Genomic DNA, 20,786 nt, shown 5'->3' on the forward strand with positions numbered 1-20,786 from the left:
TTTAAATCGTGAAAGTTTCCTCTTTATTTAAGTGCATTGTCTATGAGTAGCAAAACTGGTTGATACTTACTAGTTTGTACTATTACCTATTCCATAAGGTGTCTATTTAACTTTCTCTTATTTAAGGTCTTGCTGTTAAGTCACAAAATACAGAAAGCCAAACTGTGCCCTTAAAGGTTAATTTCCCACATATAGAGAGCTTCCTGTGAAGATGTGAGAATTTTCCCTTTTGATAAAGGTTATCTGATGATCAGTGAATAACATTAAAAATTCATGAGGCCTGCACATCTTCCCTTGCATTTCAATAAAATCTTTGATTTCTTCCTGAAAATACAAACATTTGGTTAAAAACATAGGAACACAGTAAGCTTCAAAAATAAAATAACTCTTCTAGTAGTCAATCACATGCAACTTGTATAGGGTGAAAAGGTATCAAAACTATTTTTAACCATGCATATATATATATATGGCAACAATGAGATTGAAATGAATGAACAGAAATCTTAATTTTCCCAGCATTCCTATCATGATATCAAAATGAGCTAATCAAGAATCCTCTGTTTCAATGGTTCCAGTATCTATAGAAAAGGTAATTATGCTCAGTTTAATGGGCATAAAATTTCATGGCTATTGTATTTGAAATTGTTTGAGGCCTCTGGAGAACTAAATTTATGAAGTTGTTTTATAAAAAAAAAATCTTAATTCTAATTTGAAACAAAATCATTTTGGTAGAGAGTGAGAAAATCACAGAATTCTATGATGTTTTAGGTTGGTAGTGCCATTTTATAAAGAAGTGAGAGAAGGGATAAAACAACTGTTTGGAACAATTAAAAAAAAAAAAAGACACCAAGTTACGTTGGCAAGCCCATCATCATATATTAAATATTTAAAAATATTGAAGTATCTCTTGACCCTTATACATCAAGATGTGTAAGAGGAAATGAGCACCTGCTTTGCATGTGCATTCTCTAGTTGGCAGCATATTTTTTAATCCTTCTTTTGGATTACAAATTCCAGATTGCTAACGGCTCATATTAGTCATTTTGCTAGTGTGGACTGGATAGATGTGAAGCAAATAAATTATTCACATTTGCGCATGGGAATCTTCTATTTCTTTCTATTTTAGGATATACCTTCTGCTAGTCAACAGAGCAAAATTAACATAGATTAATTATATCCCATGTGAGTTTGAGGGATGTGCAAGAAATAAATCTAAAATATTTATTAAAACTTAAAATTAAACCTTTTGTTTCTTTTTTTATTATTTTTCTCTAATACAATCTAGGTCAACTTATAAACAAAATAAATGAGAAATAAATGTTTCTGTATTTCTCATGAGAAATATTTAAATACCTTCAAAGGAACATAATCAAAATATTTGAAAACTTTTTTAGCAATAATACTTTAATGAATTCTGCCCAAGTCCACGCAGCTTTGATCCTCTAAAATTCATCATTCAAATTAATCATTGATAATTAAAAAGAAAAAAACCCTTCTCCACTCTGTATAGATCTCTCTGCATCACATGTAGACAACTGACAGATTGTATTATTTGAAAGTGTTGTTTTAAATGTCTATTCATATTTCCTTAAAGTGTTGTAGATTCTGTTTACTAATAGCACAGTTACCTTCTCCATTGCAGATTGCTGTTTAGGAAAGAAAAATTATATTGCACAATTAAGATTCTCTCACCAAGCAGATGCCAGTGTGGTAGGTCATTAGTAAATCCGAAAGAAAAGGAAATTCTTGGTTTGCTATTCTAGTAATGTTCTTTTCCTTAGAGGGATGAAATTGCAACATGGGATGTTACAATCGTATTGTAATAGAGATTAAAGCATTCAGAAATATAACAAAAATATTTTTAAGAAGCTGCATATCAAATTATATTTATCTCAAAAGACTGAGGAAGTAATCTCTTGGTGCACAGGCTTTTCTGTTTTCAGAAGCATGCAGCAGGTTGCATAGCTAAGTCAAATGTACATCTTCTGAAGGATGATAAAAAGGAAAGTAGATTAGGAACTGTAAAAGATATACAGGCACTCAGTTTTATTAATTGATGAATAGGACTTTTAAGAGGTACTTTTCATCAACCATTTATTGATATTTCTACTAAAATATTTTATTTCAGGAAACTGATAAAAAAATCTATTGCCTGGAAAAGAAACTTCTGCTCCAGAGTGTGTAGAAGTCTGATATTAACAAGTTGTTCTCAATTTCAGAAATTAATTTTCCAAATGTCTTCATTTTAGGTAAATTGGAAGTTATTAAGATTGACATAGATAATGAAAAAAAATGATGAAACAAGGGAACAACTCAGCTACTCTTGTGTTTTAGAAAAACATGTTTATTTTTCAAACAAAACTAGAAATTTTTTGTTTGGTATTCTGAAATAGATTTTTTCTGTCTTCCTACTAAAAAATTTCTGATGTCTAAGAGTGATTTCAATTATATGAAACCAGAAATATTTTTTATTTTGCTAAAACCTATACATTCAGTATAATAAATGTAGTTAAGGAACATTTTTTATCCTAATAATTATAAAATGGGAGCTGAAAGCGGTGAGGAATCTTAAGATTATGGGAAATTAGTTTATAAATCACAAAAACTGAAAATTATGGATGAGATGGGAGTATCCAAACATTTATGAAATATGCAGTTCAATTTCCTGTGAAATGCAAAGTAAAATTCCATGAAGCCAACATAGTACTCTGAAAAGCCTCATTTCTAAACATTCCACGAAGAGATGGATGTTTTCTTAATGCAGACTATTTCTGTATGTGCTATTTTTTTTTCATCAGAGTGTTAGTTTACTCCAACACTACTGAACCTGTGCAGTTTATGACTGTGTATGCTGACTGGGATGCAGAAGTTTGACCTAAAATGTCATGGAACTAGGAAACCAGCTTTCTCTGCTGCACACACCCTTTCAGCAAATTTTGAATATTCATTTTAGATGTGCCACAGGAAATAGATGTTTGTTACATAGTATGCAATTTGTACACAATTAAGTGCTCTTAATTTATAGCAATGCTTAAATTGGGCTGATATCAGGAACCCAGACATGCACTCTGTATTAGAATTACTCAATATTCTGTGAGCAGCAGCATTCTGTACTACTTTCCATTGCAAACAAATGAATGATAAGTTTTCTCTTTAAATGTTGTCTTTTGTTGTTCTTTTGTTGGTTTTGTTTGTTCATTTGTTTCCAGTGTATGTATGTGGTTTCTAAAAAGTTTTGGAAAGTCTTTGTTCTGCTGTCTTATAGCCATCAGAATTTCACATCAGCCTACCACCTGAAAATCACTGAAGTTCATGGTTAAAAAAAAAAACATGATATTTAGATTCTTTCCTGTTACTAAGAAGCACAAAAATCTTCTGTTATTCGTTTCCTATACAGACTGTAAAAAAAAATTTTGAAAGAAAATGGGTTAGCACGTACAAAATACTGATTTTTCTACTTCTCATATGTAGGTATCTTTTATATATTTTTGGTTTGGTTTGGTTTTTTTAGTACATGTAAGTACCCACAAAAAATACATTGCTGTTATCTGAACACCTGCTTTTAATAGTCTCATTTTGTGCTACCAAGTAATTTTTTTTTCATTTCTGCCTTCCCCCCATTGATTGTTAATGACATATAATGGACAGAAATATTTCACAGACATCATCTTGGTGACTTACTTTGCATGCAGATGCGGCATTTCAATTTCAAATTATCCATCACTACTCTGTACGCTTAAAAAAAAACAACACAAAAAACAGTAGTTGAAAGATGCTGAAAGTCTGTTATTCCATTGCCTGATAGTACTTTATTTGGCTTTTCTGTAGCAAAATTCTTTGATGAACTAAATGCTCATATCTATAACATGCCTAATACCTCATTATACTTTCGAATAGATTTGACCTTATACTCAAAATACAATTTGTTAAAGAGGATAATGCAATTTTCTTTGTGCTGCTCACTCTAGCTATTTCTGTCACTAATGTATTTCATCTTACAAAAAAACATTTGTTCAGGTAGAGGAGAACTGTGTTCTGTCATTATATTACTGAGATACAAATAGATTAAAAGGTTTGTCTCATTCTTAACAGGGCTATGCAATGAGTCTATCCAGAATCCTTTTTTTTTTTTTGTTTTCCAGTTCAATACATCTGGTCACTTTTCCTATTCAGTCTGTGAACACTACTACTATCAAAACCTTGCAGTGGTTCTTCCTATTCAAGAGAAATCCGTAGCATACTGAGAGAGAATAGAGATGAGAAGGTATCTTAGTTCTGCACTAAGCTTAATTGAGAATCTTGAGTACAGAAAGAAAGGGAAAATTGGACAGGAGTAGAACAATAGTTGCATTGGGGAGAGATAGCAAGACCCAGTAATATGTAGCTTGACCCTATCAAATCAGTATTAAAAAGCATAATGAATATTTTGCAGAACAGAAAAAGGACATGTAATGGAGATGTGGTACTCTTTTTCTTCATGCATAATGCTGCTACATCTTCGTGAAATACAAATAAGTCTGTGAAGGCAAAGTAAATTTATTTAGTATTACATTATTATTTAAAAGTTTTGAAGAGCTTTGCTTAATTTTTATTGAGAAGAGCACCTGCAGTTAGCAAATTTTAGTTATTAATCTGCCATTACAGTACCACTCACAGACATACATCAAATTGTAAGTACCTGTATTTCAGTTTTACTACAAGCAAACATCAGTATGCAGGCACCCCTATATCAGTGTATGCCTAAATGCTGTCCCAAGCAGGAACAGATTTAAACACAGACCTGTTGTTTTTTGTTTTTGTTATTTTATTATTGTTCTCTAGGCCATAGAGAATAGTGAGAGAATCATGTGTACATATAATAACTTACCTTCGCTTATTTAACTTTCCAAATACATTTGTATCTACATACGTTGTGGTACTGTTCGTTTTAGGTCTGGTTGATTTTTTTGGTGGCTTGATTTAGTGTGTTTTTTCTCAATTGTTGTTTTTGTCTTTTAGACTTGAATCTCCAACTAGATCTTTGGTGATGGAAGCACCCAGGGGAGTGCAAATCAATGCAGCTGCAGGAGACTTAAAGGCTACATGTAGAAAAGAACTGCACTTACAGTCTACAGAAGGAGAGGTAAGCTCAGCTGGTAGAAAAATGCTCTACTGCTTTGTTCAACTTAAATAATGCAAGGGTTGCTTATTCAGCAACATGGTAAATCTAGAAGCATTCTGCATTTGCCTATATTAAAATAATTTTTGTTTGGCTTGCTAAATTATTATTAATTTTCTTTTTTCAAATATTTGAATTACTAAATTTCACACACAGAAAAAAAGTGAAATGGATATAGATAAAAGTATTTTTAATGTAATGTAACACTCAAGAAAAAAGCCATACAGTCCTCCAGCATACCCCTGGGTAATCATCATTGCCACAGCAAACCGATAATAGTAAAAAAGTAATTTTGGATGAATCTGACAAGCTGAAAGAGAGAAGTTTGAATTAATACCTTATTAAGCTATGATAACATGTTTCAATAGATTTGCTCTGCATACTGCTCATTTTACTTTCAATTGTTAATACCTCTGAAAAATAGAGAATTTAAGTGCTATGGTCAATGTATAATTTTAACAGTATTGTATTTCAGTGACAAAGATGACCAAAAATTTGGTATGGATTCTTCATGTATAAACTTGTGTTAAATCAAGAAAAAACTTGTCAGATTGGATCACTAGTTCACAATCCATGAATAGCACAAATATACTGAGTATATAGTATGACTTCTAATTTTTCATAAATATTTACTAGTTTATATTGAAAAGATAATTTTGGAAATAATTTCTTATGATCTCAGCTAGATTGTCATAACATGAACTTGAGAAAAGTTATAATAATTATATTTTTCACTGTTGGAGTTGGAATTCAGTTAAGAACAAAATGCCTTAGAGAAAAAAAAAAATGACAGTGTACAGCAGGCTTAATTGAACTTCATATTAGAAATATTTACTATATTCCTGGGCATGGTAAATAAGACTTTACATTTCCCGTGTAGATGTTAGACTGATAGTTATAGAATAAGTTATCAACCTTACCCCACCCTTTCCCTAGTAGCTCTTGCCTGCTAAAACACATCTAACAAAGTTCAAGGTGTCTAAATATTTCATGAATACTGGAAGCTCCAGTAAAATTTGTAAAGCACTGTCCTCTAAATACACTGAGAAAATCCATCCTGAGATACACTGTTTGATCTCTTACACTGGAAGGGGTCAGAATAAAGCGCAGAAAGATATGAGTACAGCATAACTGTGTATTGTTACCATGACCACTCTGGAGCATTACAAGCCAGAATGAAGAACCAGGTTAAACATCTGATTGACAAAAATGTCTATAGCAACAAACTGATTGAGGTCAGTGATTGAAGTCCAAAGTACACCATGGATTTTCAGACAGTAAGGAGAGAATTATAAACACTTAACCATTATTATAATTCTGAAAAGACAATTCTGTAAACAACTACAACAATTACCAAATTTATGTTAAAGTAACTTTTACTTTAGCCTAAAAATGTATATTTAATCACTCATGTTTCTTTCATGAATAAAATAATATTTTTTTTGTTACCTGGTTCTGGAAATCAATGAACCGTGTTTGTGGAAACACATTTTTTGTACTAGAAAAAAATACATGATTTTTATATCGTTTCCATACTGGTTAAATTTTATTTTGTTTTGTTTTATGAGCTTGTTTACTAGCAGAAGATACACTAGGTAATATTTTCCTTCTGTCTGCTCTGTCATGCCAGGAAATAGTTATATGGAATCTGGAAAAAGTCATTATTAGCCATGTAGACAGTCATTATGAATTTACTGTGGACTAATCTATAAAGTATATATTTTATATATATATATTTCTTTCTTTTTAAGCATAACTTCAGAAAATATCTTCTGAAGGACATGAATGTGTTTACAAAGTAATTTTCCTCTAGCTTTATTTCTCACATAGTATAATCTTTAGTCTCCCACATCACAAAATGAAAGCCTCTGCAAGCATTCTCAGTTCTGCTGTCTGATACATTTTCTTTTTATTTACTGCAGTATTACAATAATCATTTTATTTATAAGCTATATTACACATGATAATGCATGATCCCAAACTGAATACTGGGGGCTGTATGTTCCATTCACATTCTTCTGCTCTTAATAAAATTCTTGAGCTGCACCCTTATGAGCCAAGGCATCAGCAGAATCCTTTGATTCAATTACAGCTTGGCATTTAATTGTGAACTATGCTTCATTCTATAAATAAACCATAACTAGTGGTTTGAAGTAGCAACCATCTACAAACAGAATGCAACACAAAGCTCTGAACACTAGCTGAATCTATTGGTTCACATAAGAAGAAAGTTAACTTCTCTTGTCTGGAAATTCAGCACAATGCTAGCTGGCTACTGCTTCTTTCACATGTAAGCACATTGCAAAAGTACAGATCAATTTTGAATTCCACAGATATGAGATTTTGCATGCGTAAATAGTGATAGGACAAAGAGTAATGGTCAGACTTAGATTAAATGTCAGGGATGTCATGGTTTTATGATTTTTTGTTATCAGTATTCCACATCCTGACATTGTGTTGTGTACTTGGAGTTAAAGATTTAATGCTCCAGCTCCATGGATCATCGATAGTTCTGGGTATTCCTGTCTCAGAAAAGAACTACGTGCCCTAGAAGATCTTGTGTTACTTTGTGTTTTTTGGTTTTCCACTAAGAGGGAAAGATTATACTGTTGGCAAGTCATGATATCACCCTTTTTCCTTTTCAGATCATCTCAGCAGTGGGTGCTCCCTAGTTGTCTTACATTTGGCGTTAGTGTAAGGCCTTTGCTTTTTGGACACTCTCATTTTATTTGATTTATTAGCTTCAATTCCAATTATATTCTATTTTGTTATTTAGCATTCCAATATCTTATTTAGTAAATTAGCTTTCCTCCTCAGATCCTTGCTGCTATTTTATTTTTAGGCCCATCTCCCTTTTCCCTTTCCCATTTTCCCGGGATGTGGGCACATGGGTCCCCCCACCCCATTCGTCATGGAACCAGGCTAAACCAGCCCATAAACAGTTGACACAGGAAGATTTTCACTGAGAGGGTAGTAAGGTGCTAGAACAGCTTGCCCAGGGAGGCTTTGAATGCCCTGTCCCTGGAGGTGTTCAAGGCCAGGCTAGGTGGGGCCCTAGCCAGCCTGATCTAGGTACTTAGATTCTAGTACTAGCTGGCAACTCTGCCTATGACAAGGAGGTTGGAACTTGATGATACTTGAGGTCCCTTCCAACCCAAGCCATTGTATGATTCTATGATTTTGTCCCCTGCTCTGTTATCTTTCTCCTGTTTACTTCTTTATCCCATTTTATTTCCCTGTTAGAATGCACTCCTTCATTGCTTGGTTTGCAGGCAATATTTGGTTGCTTGTAGCATGAGACTGATCCCTTGATGAGACTTGTAACTGCCACATTAAAATGGGCAATACTCTTTTAACAGAATATGTTTACTCAAAATTAATGCAGCAGAAGAGACCAAGTTTATATTTAACATTTGAATGCAATTCAAACGGACACCTCAGATTATTTTGTAGAGATATCATGCATTAGTATTAGCTTTTGCTATGTAATCTTAAATCCATAAGATGTATTTAATACAGAGATTAATACTCAACACAAGTGAGGTAAACTTCATTTGTAAACACAACCAACAGTACCATTTTAAAACTTTGGCAGGGATTTGTAGATGTTATTTTGTTCTTAAACAGAAAAAATAAATAAATACATTTACTGTAATGGAACCAACTTGTTCTGCATGCTACTTGCCGTTAGTATTGAGAAATGGGTGAGCAAAGGAACAGCATTCCCTAGATCAGTTTGATTCAGCTGAGTTATATTTACTAGATATTAAATGTTTGCAAATATAAATTAAAATGCTTGGTATGAATAAAGTGCATTCAGTAAGAAATAAGCTATGGCAGAATATAGATCTCAAAAATATGTGAATTCATAAAAGGAATCTAGGTATCAAAAAGGCATCTATCTCTTGCTGTTTGTTTTGAAAGCCCTTTTTCATGACCTTAACCATTTAACTTGCGACTGCTGTATAGAAAGAAAGTAATTTATGAAAATGAAAGGAAAATATTCTATATTTTAATAATTAATTTTTATGAAATTTAGTTTCAAAATTCTATAAAGATATTTTGATAGATTTTTTTAAATCATTATAATTCCATGTTATTTTTAAACAAAATATAAAAATCATTCATTTTTAAGTAAATTTAAAGTAATTTTAAAAACCCTTTATGTTGAAATCTGTAACTAAAACAAGCATGTCCTTTGCTTTCTGTTTTTTTTTTTTAATAACATTTGGAATTTTACTGTGGGAATTTTTGTGTTTGAGACTGTCATTAGCATACCATAAGCACTGGACCTTGTAAACTTCTACTGGTCAGCATTGACAGCAACCCCATTTGATCAATCCTGATATGGAAAGAATAAATATACTAGAAATGTTTTGTTTCCATAGCCACCAGTATAAATTACAGTGGAGTTATCATGCAACATATGCTTGTAACTATCTAACATGAATTTAGAAAAATGTGTGCTTAAAATGACGCATAACTCTCATAAACATCACTTCTGTATTGAAGTTCTTCCATTCTAGCAAGAATTTCACACTTTATTAATGTACAACAGTATACTTAATATATATATACATTAGTTTTCAAATCACCTGTAGTTAGCAGCTATTTCGGGAATAATACTGAGGAAGGAAATAGAGCAGAATTAAAGAAGGTGGCTCCATCCAAGTTTGTCATTCACTGCATCTGACTACAGTTTGGCCTACAGCTCTCCTTTCTCTTGTGGTCAATTGCTCCTACTTCTATAGAGAATACATTTTGAACATGCAGATTATACTAGGTAATTTGGCCCTCTCTGAATGTTCAGTACTTCCAATTTCATCCCAGTCATGAAATTCATGTCACTGTTTACCTTTTTCCTGAATATTAGTGATTCTTAAGACAGATATGATTGTAGATATTGTGCCGGTGTATGTAAGACTTGCAATGAAAGCTACTTTTGGTAAATGTTTTTAAAATAAATGTCAAAACCAACAATAGTTATTAGAACAAAAGCATTACAGTACATGCTGTAATTCATCTTCGGCTAATGAAAGCATAACAGCAAATAAAACATATGTAATCTAGCTACCCAACTTATATGATCATTTTTCTATGTATGCTTCTGATAGAGTATGCAATAGAGCAAAAAGTTTAGACAAAATCTTGGATTGTTATAATTCAAATAAATTCTGAAGAGCCTAAGGGAGATCATATTACACTGTCTCTTCATACTGATTGATGAACACCAGCCTTCCAGCTTTTCTTCTTCTCTTCTACACTTCACACAATTTCATATTGTTTCTTAACCACACTAGTCCTGAACACAACTTGAAGCTCTTTACAATAATCTTTCAAGTCCAACCATAATTTTATACAGAACATTCTTCAATATTTATAAATCCTAACTCTTTCATTTGGCTATATCTACTCAGAGTATAATCTCTGTTGAGAGCACTTAGTCAGAGACCCAGGGGAGAAGTTTTATACATGGCATGGCTGATTCATATCTCTATAGAACATGGCTTGTATGAATATTTGATTCTTTACCTCATGTCTATATCTTACCCACTGAAAGTAATTTCCTTCAATTTTGCTCTATTTTTTGTAGATAAACTATATTTTCTGTCCTATCTTCCTCTCCTCCTTGTCCCTGTTCAGACAGCTTAACAGCACAGTCTGATGAGTAGATAACTTCCAGATCTCAGTCGATAAATTTCACAGGTACCTTTGATATCCTAAACACATTCACAAGGCATGGGCTAGGACTAACTGGATTTGCTGGGTTAGTTAGTCTTTGACATTTTTTTAAAGCTAGTGTCTTTTACATGTTCATGTCTGCCAGTTAATAGAGCTATCATTGCAGAGGCTTTTGCTAATTCATAGAAATAATTGATTGCAAGCGTTCTAAGTAGAGGGGTTGAATATTTATATATCCTTTGCCATTTTGGTATCTTGCTAAATTGCAAATTCTTTCTTCTTTTTTTTTTTTTTCCTCCCCAAAATACAGAAATGGAAATACTAAAATAATTTCCTAAAAACATTACATTCAATCTTCTGACTCTCATTTAGTACTACTCCTACAGCCCTGCTGAAAATCAAATCCTGTGTGGAAAATGTGCAAGTTGAAAGTCCTCGTGATTCACATTAAATAATACAGAATTTCAGAATTTATGTTAAAGTGTGCAATCTTTCTTTTAATTCCACACCCCCTACAGGCTGATCAAGTTTGCTATTTTAATTAATAAGAAACCAGTCTACTTAAAAAGACAAAAGATAATATTAACATATTTTTCTTTGCATTGATACACAAAACTGATCTGTAATCTACAATTTTTAAAATGTTAATATGTAAAGGGAATTATCCAGCTAAATACACTGCATTCTGATGTGAAACAATATTTCTCTGAGTAGCTGATGCATTTTCCATTTTGTAGTTTCTCAGTCAATCTCCCACAGTGTTTCAAGAATAAGTTTTTGGTTTTCTTCTTGCCTATTATCTTCTGAGGTGTGAGTATCAGGAAGAACATAATGAGTTAGCATAATCTTAATGCATATGAAGTTTTAAATGGCTTATCTCCCACATTGGCAGCATTGATTAGAGTAAGACTGTTCATACAGGCAGTTCCCTGATGATTTCCCTGTCATCTAGCAACATTATTCTCTGGGAACATGATACTCTCTTGCCTCTTCTCTTCAAACACCTCATTACAGCAGGCAGAGTAGTTTTAAGTTTTGTTTGAAGATTTTTCTGACAGGAATTTAAGCTTTTACCTAAAGCTAGGATGGAAAGGGCTGTATGCTCAAACATGAACTGTGTTTCTCTTGAATTCTGTACAAAGTGTGCTTTTTTGCTGAAATAACTAATAATAGATATCAATGTTGCATTAGTAAATTTAGTCTTTTATTTATAGCCCTGACTGCATGTGTACAGAGAAGGTTTTAATGTTGACTTTAAGCTACCTTTATTAAACTTCTTCATCTTGGGCTTTTCTAGAGTATAGCTATAGGATTCTGTCTAAACTGCACTGCTTTCCCAGCTTTCTCCAAAGGCACCAAGCTTGTCAGACTTGTAGATTTTGTAGCTTGTAGCTGATACAGCTTTACAAGAATCCACTTCAGTTTCTCTATCCAAATTGCTCACCAGATGTTGTTGAATGTTTGTTGGGACAGGACATTAGAGCTTCCTGAAGAAAAATTTCTGGCATCAGAAAAATCTGATTTTGTCTACATCACAGTGTGAAATTTGAAAGCACCAGTGGCAATACATGTACAGCTATACTTTAAAAGATCATTTAATTTAATGAGCAAATAACTGAGCCACATTTTATTTCAAGGCATGCTGGAGTACATGCTTAGGGCAGTACACCACAGAATCTCTGCAATTAGGAGTTGCAGAAGTGTAGCTGTCCTGATGTAAACAAAGACATAGAAATAATGAGTACATATAATAAAAAAATAAAAATATAAAAATTTCAAAGCATCCAGAAGATTTTAATCACCTAGCATGATCTCAAGCATCATATAACCTCTGTTTTCCTTCTGAATTCTTTTCTGAACCAAGACATCTTTTAGAATTCATTTAGTTTTCATTTATGTACTTCTAACAATCATTTCCCACTACTGTTGCAACTAAATTGTTACAGTGGTCAGTCATTCTTGCTTTCAAAAGTACATGTAACTGATCTGGTATTGTTGGATTTTCTTAACATTAAAGTCTTCTATACTCGAGTGTGCCATATTATCATATATATAACATTCTGATTTCTTCTTTTTTTTTCAAAAAGCAGATAAATAATCTTTTGCTTATCTTTTGTGATATTCCAAGTATACTAAAGCTTACTGAATAAAGGTATTACATGTCCAAAAAGCTACTCAGGTTTGTTTGTTTGCTTGTTTAGAATTATTTTCAAGCTATCAAAAGCTACTCATTACAAGTACATGACATTCTAGGCTCCTGTTTAATATCCGGCAGAGGTACTGTTGAATTTGAAAGCATCTTTTCATGTTCTGACATCAGTTTTTGATCTTTCTCTGAGTACAGAATGATGCTGAACACTATTCGGTATAAAAGTTATGCTGATACTTATATTAAGCTTACATTGTTGAGTGGTAATGGATTTTTATTCAATGCTGTTGATAACTCCACCATTGCTGTGATAGCAGTGGACTTGTTAACATTTGTTTTATTTCTTGCATGAGAAATGAAAGAGTGCTTTTTATTTACTTGAACTTCTCTGACTGACAATTAGCCTTTTCTTTCCTCACTACATTTTACCAGTTCTAGCCTGTAGTTTGCTATCAGATTGTTTCCCTCATCTCTTATTTTATTTTCTTATTACACTTTCTATAGTTACTTTATATTTGTTCCTATCTGAGCTAAATTTTTCACATATGTGATCCTCTTTTACAGTTGCAGTTTCAGTAGAACAGTATTAAATTGTTCTCTGCACTGTCCACATTTCTTCCATCTAAATTATTTCTGCTGGGCTTTCTGACTCCTAATTACTTCAGATTTATGAATTGAACTTTAAAAACAGCTTCTGTGTGTAAATGCATCATTCTTTTGTTATAATTCTTATAGAACAAAGATTAAAATGTGCTGCATTTATTTTCATAATGATTACCTGTCAATAAGGATGAGAATTAAGAAAGGCATCGTGCCGTGCACTTGTCATCTGTGCCTCTGAGATTCTTCCTTATGTCTCTTTTAACGTTATTTCCCATCGAAGACAGCATCTTCCTCTTGGAGAAGGAGGCCTTGACAGGGCTTACATTATTTTGGGCTACTTTCAACCTGTATTTCCTTCAACCATCCCAGTCATTTACATTGCTTCTGCTGTGGATGGTAACATGATTTTGTATCAGTCATTGCATGGATTTTCATTCAGCTTTCTCTGTTTTTTCCCATTCTACTAACAGTCACTTCTTTCCAGTAGGGGTTCAGTAGTGCTTCTGCACTGCTTTTCTACTATATACCACTGGTTTTATCATAAACTAACATGTATTTACAGTTGGAAATGTCAAAAGTCATATTTTCCCAGTTTTTTTAAATGTACTGCTGACATTGTGCTATAGTGATGTCAAGTTGGCTTTGTTGATTTTCAGTACCTTATAAAAATCACTAACTCACCTTTCCTTAAGCTTCTACAGTCATTTGCAGAGCTAAAGGTGTTTCGCTTTGTTTCCATAGTCTACATCCAAGGTAATGGCTGATCTTGTTTGGCTCTCATTTACTCTTTCCATAAATAAAAAATGAACTTCAAACAGCTGGAAGCTTATCTGTTTGTGCTAGTGGGAGTAGTGGGGAACTTGCTTTTTTTTTTTCTTTATTTACCTGATTTTGTGGCATCCTGAAAATTTAACAAAATTGTAAATATTAGAGAACATGATACAGATTCATTACCATTCATTAACATTATTTGAGTTTCCTGTTTAATACTGTCTTCTGTTGTTTGCAATTGAAAGAGATTAAGAAAACAAACAAACAAAAAATTTTGAAAGTCATTTGAAATGTTCAGAAACAAATGGGAATAGCACAATGACCTTCTTAATAAGACTTTAACCTCAAATATTTTATCCTCCTTATTTAGGTCAAATAAGCTTTTTATTTTGTGCCTGTGACTCTGCATCCTTATTTAATTATTCTCAGAATGAAGCTATTGTTAAGCCCCGACAGTTTAGCACAGTTCAGCACATATTTCCTGCTGCTTACAGGAACACACTAGGGAATGTGCTTTAATATCTCTTCACACTTATTAAAATAAAAACTTTTCCACAACAAGGATATGCTACTGCCATTAATGAATAAATTTTAATCACAAATTGCTTGAGCTGTTTAAGAATACTGTCTAAATGTTTCTGTATGACGCCACTTATATCTGAATAAACATGTTGGGGGAAACATTTGCATATACTGCAGTAATGAGTATTAATGGGTATGCAACTGCTCAGTCATAAAACAAGAACTGTTGACAGCTTACATATTTGCAAAATCTCATGACTCTGTCTCACATAGGTTTTTTTTTAAATATGTCACAATGCTGAAAGAAATGTACTTATTCTTTTATTTTCCCCTTTTGTAGATATTTTTAAATGCAGATACAATCCGCCTGGGAAATCTACCAGTGGGTTCCTTCTCCTCCTCTCCACCAAGCTCTTCAGCTCCTCGCCAGACTATTTATGAGCTCTGCGTCTGTCCCAATGGTAAACTTTACCTGTCCCCAGCAGGAGCAGGCTCCACATGTCAATCCAGTAGCAACATCTGCTTGTGGAGCTAGAAGGACTCCAATTTATCCTCACACCAGAATAGCCTTTTGTTACTATCCCTCTGCTTCACAGTTCCGCTCGGTTTCCCTTGTGACAAGTTCGACGCTTCAAATGGCCTGCAGAGCAACTTCTTCCAGTGTAAGCAGGAATACAGAGCTGCCTTCTCTCGTGGTTTGTGTTACCACTCAACGTAGAGATGGGAGTGAGATATTCAGAAATCAGTGTATTCTTCATCAGGAAACCTGGAACATAACATCACCTTTTGTCCAAAAGGGAGAATAACACAGGTGCCTTTGCTACATGAAGTGAAGCACATAGTTTTAGATTTTTGCAGGACCTGGATATGAACTGCACACACACACACACACACACACATATATATATAGTACATAAAGAAATTTGCCCAGAATCTGATGGTGAGAATTGGTTACCCCTGTATGATAAATAACTTTACTGTCTGAAAGCACAATTTTCCATTCGTCTTTTTTGGATGTAAACTTTTATCCCTGAATTTTAAAATTTTGAAGCATTGTGTGATGCTTGCTTTACTAAACAATTAAATTCAGTAAATGGTTTTTAACACAAAAAGAGACAGAATCCCTCCATGAGTTTGGTTTCTTTAGAAGTGTGTTGTTACTCTTTGTCTACTTAGTCTAGGGTTTTGTACACTAGGTAAATTTTGGAAGTGCTCAGCAATATTATCTTTCAGAGTGAAAAAGATATCTGCTCTTATTTGTCTGATCTGAATGGCCTTATATACTAATTTTGTGGCTTCTGCATGTGAAATGATTGATTTCAGTAGAACATACAGGTCTGGGGAAAGAAGAACAGGGTACAGAGGGAAGTACTGATGATATGTCTTTTGACCAGTGCATTGCTCTTCACAAGATAATTATAATTGGCAAATGAAAAAAAAAAATCTTCAAGGGTACATTTTGTCCATTTTCTAGCTAACTGCTGCCATTTGTACACAGCATAAAGATTAGTATTAATGCAATGTGTAATGCTGAGAAGCAATGCACTAACAAGTAGTATTACACTCATATTTATTATTCCCTTTGGTTAACCATCTTCTGCTAAGGTTTCAAAGTAATATTAATACATATATATACGAACATATCAAATTATATGAAATACAAAAAGGTACATAATATAATGTAATATACTATTGACTTCATCAGGTCTGTGTTTAAATTATGCAGCCCAATTTGCACCAAGATCTCACTGCTGACTTCCTATTTTTGACCAGTTTGATATGGGGTTTCTTACTTCTATCAGTGTTCATATTTGATTCATTTGATTTGTAATTGAAATCTTATAAAAAAGCTTTGGTATGCTGCTACGTGAATTTGTCACAACATCGATTAACAAGAGTATCTTGAAACTTACAGAACCCAGGAATGTAAAACAGTATAAAAATGTTTCCTATTGTGGAAGATGGCTTGATTATATAAGGTAAGTGTGCTTTTTAATACTATCTTTTAGATTGTACATCACCTAGCATGTAGCTTTAGAGGCTTCTGAATGTAAGTTCATCACTTCGATGACAGCTTTTGCAAAGTAACTCTGAAGGGCAAAGAGTGAAAGGTAAGTATTTCTACAGATTATGTTTTTTTGTCTTTGGAAAAAAACAGGAGAAGAAGTAAACTATTGTGATTACCTTTCTGTTTTATTACCATCTACTAATGTTGATTTTGTTCTCACTTCAGGTGAAATTCACTCCTGTGCGGAAGACCAGCACAAGACGTGTCCTTGGCTTAACTGGTGCTTGTCTTTCCACTGGCTCTCTACAGAGGCGTGAATTTCACCTCTTAGCAAGAAAGCTATCTTGTGTTTTCTAGCAGTTAAATTAAGATTATACATTGGTTATTTTATTTCTTATAAAGAAGGCTATTAAGAAATAATTTGTTATTGATTTAATAATTTTATTATATCACTTGATAGAAAATGCATTAGAAAGTATTGCCAGAAAACATATTTGAAGCTTGGGGATTTTTAGTAAGATGGACAGAAACAGATACAAACAACAACAAAGATAATAAAACATTTGGAAGTCCATCCATGCAATATTCCCTTAAAACTAAAATGAAATAGGTATCTTTTTCTACTTTTTGCACAAGTAGTAGTATCTAGGTGTGAAAATCTGAGGATGAAACGATAAACTGTATTCTAGGAGTCAAAGATACATTATCTCTGCACATCCACTGACAGTGGTTCTTACGAAGATGATAAGGTTCTAATGACTTACCTATTCAGTGAATTGAATTTAACCTTCTTACAAATTACATACAAATTGACTAAGTTTTTATTATTATTATCATTATTATTCTCAAATAAATGCACAGGAATGGCTAGCAGATACTTTGCCCTGGATTTTCCACAGAAAATTTCTTATTTGTTTGCTCTTCACCTTGTATGATAATTTACCTGTAGTAGATTTCTAGTCACTGACCAATATTTTATAAACTCTACACAAACAGAAAAAAAGAAAAGAAAAAAAAAGTACACATCTTTGGCAACTAGATTAGTATATACGGGGCTGAAATATTTTACCACTGTATATGAGAGAAACTTCGGAAGATAAGTAGATGGTACATTGAATGAAACCAAGCCAGTAACTCCACAAAGCTCTGCACTGTCAGGGTTTTCTTGCTAGCAGTCATTTCAGTCTGCCCCATACTATTTATGATACCAATAGTAGCACAGGTAAATTTGGGAGCTTCAGGATGCTATGAAATTGTTCTCATAACATCTTAATATTCTGATGACATTCATAATGTTGATATTTACGTCCATTGAAAGCTATAAGGGGAAAAAATCAGTTTTGATTTTTAAGAATATTTCTAACTCACATGATTTCAAAGAGTATTAGAAAAGAGACTTCAGTGCATCTAAAGAATAGAAAACATCAGAACACCAATAAAACATAAGCAGTGTTGGAGTTTATGTGTAGGAAGAGAAACAGATCTGGCAATTTTCAATGTTGGGAGCTGACAGTAGTAGAGCTCTTTGGTTTGTAGTGCGCCTCAGAAAGTGACATAGTCCTACCATGTCCTTTCAGGTGTAAGAAAACTGAAAGATCTCAGTGGAAATACCACGTTAAAACATGGAGCCATATCTTTACTATTTCAGTCCTGGTTTTGCAATGTCAAGGCATAAAATAAGAGTCATTCTGTGCAGAACCATTAGGAATTTTTCAGTTACTTTTTGTCATATTCCTCCAAGATCCTTGTCCTTTTCTTCAAGTTATTTCAGTCCTTGTTAGCCATATATAATCTTCAATATTCATGTTATGTAAAGCTCCAGCTCTATCTGTAATTAGAGTGCTTATTTAACTAAAATTTTTGATTCACTTATTTCAGAAAAGAGACATTGCCTCTTATTTCAGCTAAGGAAGAGTTTCCCATTAACAGTTCACTCTGTTGTGACAGTTGTAGAGAAAGACTGAAGACCTCAAGGTATTTTTAAGCATTAATATTAGAACTATTAAAAAAAATACAAAAAATACATTTTTGAGGCTCTTTCTAGTATATGAATACATGTATCGAATAAAGTTTCTTTTTGTACTCAAATGTTTGGTAACCACTAAGATGGTACTGCAACTGTTTGACTTTTCCAGAGCTATCCCTATGGCAACAGTGAAATATACGAAAAGACCTTATTAGCTACATGTATTTAATGCATAGAAGAGGTTCATGTTCTGTAAAAATATGTGTCGTTATATTATAGGATACTGTCTCTTTCATGTTTAAAAAAGAAAAATAAAAGCATCAGCAATCTCTCTGAGCACTGTTAGCTGTATGATTTTGTACTGCAGTTCATTCATTGGTTAAGTGATAAGACCAAAGACTGACACTACTACTTTATCTAACACTATGACACTGCTGCTTCTACTAATTCTGTTGGAATGAAGACTTGAAAAGTTGTAATTACAACCTGAAACTGTAACATACTTTAGATTCGTACAGCATTTTGAGCTGTAGATTGTTCACCTTTTCCCAGAGTTTTTTGTTGTTTTTTTTTTCCAGCATTGTGCAGTAATGTTTCTGTTCATACTTAATATGAATTTTTCAGTATCCTAAAAAAAGGAGAGTGTATTCCAAAATGTTTCAACTGAAGCTATACTGTTTTCTTTGCAAAATGGTGTTTGACTAGGCAACACTATTTCACTTTAAAACTTTTTAGATGCACAGGACTACTAAGTCTGGGTTGAAGATACAGCCATAAATGTCTACAGAGATTTTTGAAGGATGGTTAAGATACTGTTACTAACACTTTGTATAGTTTTTTTACGGGTTTGGTTTAAGATTCTAAATCATTGTCTAAACAATAAAAAAATAAAACACACTATGGAGTTACTATCAGCTGATTCATTGTAATACATATGTATGTTGGATCAAAGGTTGATTGTCATATTGTTTCAATCAGTATTTAGTAAAGGTCTGTTAACCATTTTTGTTTTGTAACTTTCATGTTAATGATTTTCTTGTATATATAATATATAAAAAGATGGGAACTATTTTCTTACACATACTATGCAATATGTTTGTAAAACTGCAATATTACCAAAATTACAAAAGCTGTGCTTTTGTACTCTTGCTTTATGTAAAACAAATCTTTTTTCTATTTAACAGATTGACTGTCATAATTGTAGATAGCATTATTCAAAAGCAGTACACTGAAACTTTAAGACTTTATTTCATTTTCCTTACTTTTTTTATTTGTTTTTAATTTTATGAAAATAATGGCAAGGTTTTGGAAGATGGAAATTGTCTTTTTTTTTTTTTTTTTTTTTTAATATAGAACTTTTACATCATGTAATTAACACAGTTAGTCTGAAATCTCTCCTGTACTTCTTTCCTGTTTTTGCATTTTTATCTGGTGCTACTGTACAACCATAAATAAATGTGATTTGTAAATTAGAGAACATATCAGAACTCACTTCAAGAACAACTAAGTGGGAAAGTTTCTAAGGGTAAGAGAAAGATGTAGAATAACTAGTGAAAAATTGATGTTTTTTTCTGGTTTGTTTGTATTTTTGTATTCTTCTGACTACATTAGCTGAAATGTAGTAGCTGTTCCTTTCAAGCTTTTCTCCTCACATAACATAATAGAGTTTTGATTCAAGCCTATTTTTGAAAACATATACCACATTTAAATAGTAATATTTGTGTAAAGTAATTCAGAATATAAAGAAGTATGAATTTTATTTCTATATCAGCTTTAATAAAGTTAAATCAGAGTCCTGCATCTCATCTACTGTAAAAGCATATTATACTGCAAAATTTCATTTGTAGCCTGCCGGAATAAATATAAAATATATGTTTAAACTACAGCTATTTACAGGCCACTTGGCAGTTAAACAATCATAGGAGGG

General features: G+C 32.8%; 1 protein-coding gene across 1 annotated transcript in view; it reads left to right on the top strand.

Annotated features, from left to right (window-relative positions):
* The window catches only part of SGCZ (sarcoglycan zeta), a 326,796-nt gene extending 311,376 nt beyond the window's left edge, over window positions 1-15,420 (top strand). Inside the window, exons 8-9 of the mRNA XM_065737005.1 lie at window positions 4,999-5,122; window positions 15,226-15,420. Coding sequence (XP_065593077.1) covers window positions 4,999-5,122; window positions 15,226-15,420 — 319 coding nt within the window. The remainder of the gene's footprint in view (window positions 1-4,998; window positions 5,123-15,225) is intronic.
* Window positions 15,421-20,786: the final 5,366 nt, after the last annotated feature.

This window comes from Cyrtonyx montezumae, unplaced genomic scaffold (assembly GCF_038088225.1).
Source record: "Cyrtonyx montezumae isolate F1298 unplaced genomic scaffold, pur_monq_1.0 scaffold_2, whole genome shotgun sequence".
Classification (NCBI taxonomy): domain Eukaryota; kingdom Metazoa; phylum Chordata; class Aves; order Galliformes; family Odontophoridae; genus Cyrtonyx; species Cyrtonyx montezumae.